At 39.6% G+C, this 6,690-nt stretch overlaps 1 protein-coding gene across 1 annotated transcript; it reads right to left on the minus strand.

The window, feature by feature from the left end:
- Positions 1 to 4,349: 4,349 nt before the first annotated feature.
- LOC125812806 (uncharacterized) lies at positions 4,350 to 5,131 on the minus strand (the record flags this gene model as incomplete). The annotated part of the gene is made up of 2 exons (XM_049492272.1): positions 4,839 to 5,131; positions 4,350 to 4,451 (listed from the first exon to the last, which is right to left on the minus strand). Coding segments are annotated over exons 1-2 (395 nt in total), but the record flags the coding sequence as incomplete, so codon positions are not given.
- Between the last annotated feature and the right edge of the window lie 1,559 nt (positions 5,132 to 6,690).

Genomic DNA, 6,690 nt, shown 5'->3' on the forward strand with positions numbered 1-6,690 from the left:
TAAAACGGATTGATTAATTGGGTAAGGAAAAGACTAAACTACCCTTTCAAATCCCGATTTAGACTTTCCCTTAATTGAACATCCCAACTTCAAATAGGGCATATCTCACTCATACGATATCGGAATCGCGCAAACTCGGCGGCGTTGAAAAGATTATTCCAAGATATTTCGTACGATATCTAAAAATACGCCTAACTCATTATGAGATAGGAGTTATGGTCGTTTGAAGTTCCCTAAAAACTCATCCCTTAACTTAATTTAAACAAATTTCCAGATTTCCATCATTTTCCTAAAATCACTATTTCCCAATTCTTGACTTCTTCCTAGTTATTTCAATTTGCGAGATGTTACAATATCTCCCCCTTGGGAACATTTGTCCTTGAATGAGATTACTCTTACTAGGCTAAGGGTGTAACATCTAAACATTCATCTCTAACACCCAACAAGCAATGCAATTACCACATGCCAATCTCAAAAAAAATAAAGAGAACTAAGAAGAGAATTATTACCTTGATCTGGAATTTCTGTGGTTTCAAAGAGATGAGGATATATCTTCTTCAGCTTTCCCAAGTAGCTTCCTCAACAAACTGGTTCTTCCAAAGAACTTTGACTGATGCTACCTCTTTTGTTCTCAGCTTGCGAACTTGGCGATCTAAACTCTGAACATGAATCTCCTCATAGGATACGCTATCCTTGATCCCAATATCTTCAGTTGGTATGATAAGTGAATGATCTCCCATGCACTTCTTCAACATGGAAACATGAAATACCAGATGAACCGCTGCTAACTTTTGTGGTAGCTCTAACTCATAAGCTATTTTGCCAATCCTCTTGGATATTCTGTAAGGGCTAATATACCGGGGACTAAGCTTCCCCTTCTTACCAAATCTCATAACACCCTTCATGGGTGAAACTTTCAAGTATACCCAATCATCTACTTTAAACTCTAACCCCTTCTCCTAACATTAGTGTAGGATTTCCGACGACTCTACGTCGTCTTCAATCTCTATTGAATCACTTTCACCTTCTCCATAACTTGATGAATTAAATATGGTCCTATCAACTCAACTTCACCAACTTCAAACCATCCAATAGGAGATCTGCATCTTCTCCCATAAAGAGCCTCATAAGGAGCCATCTGGATGTTGGAGTGGTAACTATTGTTGTAAGAAAACTCAATAAGAGGCAGGTGATAATCCCAATTACCTTTGAAATCACTCACACAAGCCCTGATCATATCCTCTAAGGTCTGAATAGTGCGCTCTGCTTGACCATTTGTCTGAGGATGAAAAGTAGTACTCAAGTTCACCTTTGAACCCAAGCCTTTCTGGAATGACTTCCAAAACTGTGCAGTAAATTGTGCACCCCTATATGATATAATTGAAACAGGGACTCCATGAATTCTTACCACTTCTTGAATATATAACCTGGCATAATCTTTTGCTGTATGGGTAGTCTTTACCGGCAAAAAGTAGGCTGATTTGGTCACTGGATCAACAATCACTCATATAGATTCATGTTGCCTGTGAGACCTTGGCAAACCTGTGATGAAGTCCATATTAATCATCTCCCACTTTTCATTCCGGAAGTTCTATATTTTTGAGCGAAACCATTGGGCCTTTGATGTTCTACTTTAACTTGTTTGCAATTCGGGCACCTAGCAACAAACTCGGCAATGCCCTTCTTCATACTACTCTTACCAATAAACCTTTCTCAAATCACGATACATTTTTGTGGAACCCAGATGAATGGAAATATCTGGAGCTATGAGCTTCCTCCATGATTCTCGCTTGGAGTTCATCCACCCTTGGTACACACAATCTACCTCGATATCTCAAAACGCCGTCTCCCATTTGTTTCAAAAGCTAGTACTTTTTGCTTATGAACATTTGTCTTCAATTCAAGCAAAAATAGGATCTTGGTCTTGCCTTTTATGTAACTTCAGACACTAATTATGATTCAGCCCCATTCATCACCACTACTCCTCCTTCTGTGGAATCCATTAGTCGGACCCCCAATCGTGCAAGGTCTATGCACATCTTTCGCTAGCTCTCTCTTTTCTTCCTCAACATGGGTGGTACTACCCATAGACAACATGCTCAAAGCATCAGCAACAACATTAGCCTTATCTGGGTGATAAAGAATACTCATGTCATAATCCTTGAGTAATACTAACCACCGCCTCTGTCTGAGATTAAGCTTTTTTTTGAGTAACCACTTACTAAAGGCTCTTGTGATCAGTGAATACATCTACATGAACACCATATAAATAATGACGCTATTTCTTCAAAGGCAAATACTACAACAACCAATTCTAAGTCATGGGTTGGGTAGTTTTTTCTCATGAACTTTCAACTGTCTGGAGGCATAAGCTATAACTTTGCCATTCTGCATTAACACGCAACCCAAACCAACTCTAGATGCATCACAGTACACCACAAAACCTTGAGTTCCTTCTGGTAAGGTCAAAACTGGGGCAGTAGTCAACCTCTTTTTCAATTCCTGAAAATTTTTCTCACAAGCTTCAGACCATTGAAACTTCATTGTTTTCTGAGTTAACTTGGTCAAAGGAGACGAAATTGACGAGAACTTCTCTACGAACCTTCTATAATATCCAGCCAAACCCAAGAAACTCCTAATATCAGTTGGAGATATGGGTCTAGGCCAATTCTGCACTGCCTCTATCTTTGGATATCAACTCTAATTCTATCACCGGAAAACTATGTGGCCCAAAAACGCAACAGACTCAAGCCAAAACTCACATTTAGAGAACTTAACATATAACTTCTTATCTTTCAAAGTTTGAAGAACTATTCTGAGAGGGCTAGCATGCTCTTATTTATTCCTTGAATAGATTAGTATGTCATCAATGAAGACGATAACAAACATATCTAAATAAGGTTTGAAAACTCTATTCATAAGGTCCATGAACGCTGCAGGTGCATTGGTCAAACCGAACAACATGACCAGAAACTCATAGTGACCATAACGGGTCTTGAATGTGGTTTTGGGAATATCACATTCCCTTACTTTCAACTGATGGTAGCCAGATCTGAGGTTTATCTTAGAAACACAAGAAGCACCCTGAAACTGATCAAAAAGATTATCAATTATCGGAAGAGGATACTTGTTCTTGATGGTAACCTTGTTCAATTGGCGATAATCTATACACATTCTAAGGGAACCATCCTTCTTCCTCACAAATAAGACCGGAGCGCCCCAAGGAGAGACACTTTGTCGAATAAACCCTTTCACCAAAAGATCTTTCAACTGTTCTTTTAACTCTTTCAACTATGCTAGTGCCATTCTATACGGCAAAATAGACATATGACGAGTATCTGGAAGAACATCTATACCGAAGTCTATCTCTCTCTTAGGAGGGACTCCGGGTAGATCATCTGGAAAAACTTCTGGAAACTCTTTTACTATAGGAACTGACTGAATATGAGGTATCTCAACACTTGAGTCATTAACTCAGACCAAGTGATAGATACACCCCTTGGAAACTGACTTTCTTGCCTTAAGGTATGAAATGAAACGACCCTTAGGAACTACTGAACTACTTTTCCACTCTAAGACTGGCTCTTTAGGAATTTGGAACTTGACAACTCGAGTTCTACAATCAATGGAGGCATAACAGGCATAAGCCAGTCCATACCTAGGAAGACATCAAAATCTACCATGTCTAACTCAATTAAATCAGCCATGGTGTCTTTGTGATTGATGGAAATGACACAATCACGATATACTTGCTCAGCTAGAATAGACCCCCCAACAGGTGTAGAAACACAAAAGGGTTCACAGAGTTTCTCAGGAATAACATCAAACTTATTTGCAACATAAGATTACAAAAGATAAACTTGCTCCTGGGTCTGCAAAGCATAAACATCAAAAGTAAAGACTTTGATCATACCAGCGACAACATCTGGAGAGTTCTCTTGCTCATGACGACTAGTGATTGCATAGAGGCAGTTTGCTCCTCCGTCAGTTCCAGATGTAGCTCCTCTAGGTGTAGCCCTGTCTGGTGGTGCAACTGATGAATATTGGGCTCTATTACCCTAATTTCCACTACCTTGCCTGTTCTTAGGGCACTCTTTCATGAAGTGACCCTCTTGTCCACACTTGAAACAACCTGATTGGCCATCACGACACTTACCTGGATGGGTTCTACCACACCTAGCACATGCAGAAGCCCAGTTAGCTCCTAGTGCCACACTACCCTGATATTGCAGGTCTAGCTCTGAAGATCTGACCATTATACTCACCTTTGTTTCTGGGTGCAGGTGCACTAGCAGATGATGGAGCAGGTCCCTTTTGCTTCTGCTGAAAAGACGAACGGTTCACATTACCTTTCTGCTGCCGACTCACTCCCTGTCTTATCTTTCTTATTTCTAAATTCCTTTCTATCCCTCAGCTTCTCTTCCTCAACCTGCTGCACATCGGCCATCAACCTTTATATTTATGTCCCCAATTAGCATCACTACCCTGCCCTCCTTGCTTGATAGACGGCACAACCCAGCAACAAATAGACTCATTCTACTCCTCAAATCCGTAACCATCTCTGGAGCATAAGGGGATAGTTGGGTGAAATTCAACCCATACTCATGAACACTCAAGGAATCCTTCTTAAGGGTAAGAAATTCTCGTACCTTAGCTTATTTCAGTTCTCGGGGAAAGAAATTCCCCAAGAAGGCCTCCTCAAAACATGCCCAACGCAGGTGGTGCACCCTCAACTCTACCCTCTTTCCACTGGTCAAACCAAGGCCTAGCAACATTTTTCAGTTGATATGCAGCAGTTCAACTCTCTCAGTATCGGCAACATACATAACCTCGAATACCTTTTCAGTTCCTCAACAAAACTCTCTGGATCCTCTATGGTGCTTGAACCTATGAAACTTGGAGGATCCATCCTCAAGAGCTCTCGGATCCTTGAAGTACCAGTCACTTTCTGGCTAACTCCTCTTTGTTGCTCAGCTTGGTTGGTCACAACTTGGCTCAACACCCGGATAGCCTCACGGAACTCAGCATTGGTAACTTCCCCTTGAGATTGCACTTCAGATGCATTTGGTAACTCTGGCTCCTCAACATTACGCCTAGCAGGATGACCTCTGACAACTCTTTGTGGAGGCATGATTATCTAAAAACATGCGCAAGCACGAATTAGAAAGAAACTTTTTAGAGATCAAACTCTAACGTACGAAATGAGTGTGAAAGAAGTGAGAAATTTTCCTAAGTGTTACAGCCTCCTAATTATAGATGTGGCACTCTTCACACCGATAACCAACACTCTACAAACATGGCTTCATAGACTCCCTAGGACTCTTGAACTCTGAGCTCTGATAACAAGTTTGTCACCCCCCAAGCCTACACCCTGGATGAGGCAGGCACTCGAGAACCATTGTTGGCCCTAATCGAACCCTTGGCCTGACTTACTTACTCAGCGGAAGACTACGCATATTTATAATGATCAATAACACTATACTCACTTGAATAATAAAATACTGGGAATACTTAAAAAGTCAAATATTCAACTTGGCCAAAATGGCAACTCAAGTCTTAACATATGAAATGAAAATGTAAAGACAACTGAACTACTAATTGTCTAACTGTCATGAATCCTCTAAAACAAAGAGGGATGTTGGGACAAGACCCCTGATCATCCTAACAATAAAATACTGAAAGAAAAGAAAAAGAAGTCCTCCAGAATGCAAGGAGGCTCACCAACTGACTCTGAGTGCTCAACGGGATCAACGAGGCGTTGGATGTTGATCCTGGTTACCTGCGTCTACATCATAATAAGATGCATACCAAATGGCATCAGTACATTGAATGTACGAGTATGCGAGTTTGAATGCTAAACATAACTTAAGTTTGAAAATAATCTGAAAGAAACACTTACATTGGCTTTACTCAACTCCTGAATAACTTAACTCAATATAAAGCAATAAACATATGCAATATATAGAAAGCTTGTAAAACAGTGGAAAACAACTTAGTTTGTTAAAGAAAATGCAACAACAAACTCAACTTTACTCATATAATAAAGTATTATAGTTTATGTGGGAGATTCTCTAACCGAAAACCACCACTATGAGCCTAAGTGGTCATACAACGTCTTGCCCACGCGGTCAGAACTGCCCTATACTTTGACATCATATAGAACGCTTAACTAGGTGGATCCACTAGTCTATGCTAAAAGCATCTTAAAGAATCATCTAAAAGTATGATCCTTTACTACCCATGATAGAAACATGGTTTATGGAGACTTGAGTTAATATGAACTCACATCCCCATATCGGTGCTCAATACCACTCCTAAAATACATAGCTCAATGATTTAAAATCAAAACTTCTTTCTTTGGTTTGAAATAATTACTCAAAACTTTACCTTAAAAGCTCTCTTGGGAATCGGTGTTTCCCTTTCTAGTTCAAATATGAAAACATTTTAAACTCTTGGGAATACTTAGTTCCCTTATAGATTTTTGAGAAATGAACTCAACTCTTTACTCTTAACTTAACTTGAAACTTAAGTTTTAAAACAAAGTTAAAATGTTTGTGTAAGACTTTTGAAAACTTTAAAAACTTCTCTTAACTTGACTCCTAACTTCACTTGACTTGACTCTTAACTTTACTTGACTTTACTTTTAACTTTTCTTGAATTGAATTATGGATACAAGGATTGTGATTTGTG

This window comes from Solanum verrucosum, unplaced genomic scaffold (assembly GCF_900185275.1).
Source record: "Solanum verrucosum unplaced genomic scaffold, falcon-dt-bn FXZP01000715.1, whole genome shotgun sequence".
Classification (NCBI taxonomy): Eukaryota; Viridiplantae; Streptophyta; class Magnoliopsida; order Solanales; family Solanaceae; genus Solanum; species Solanum verrucosum.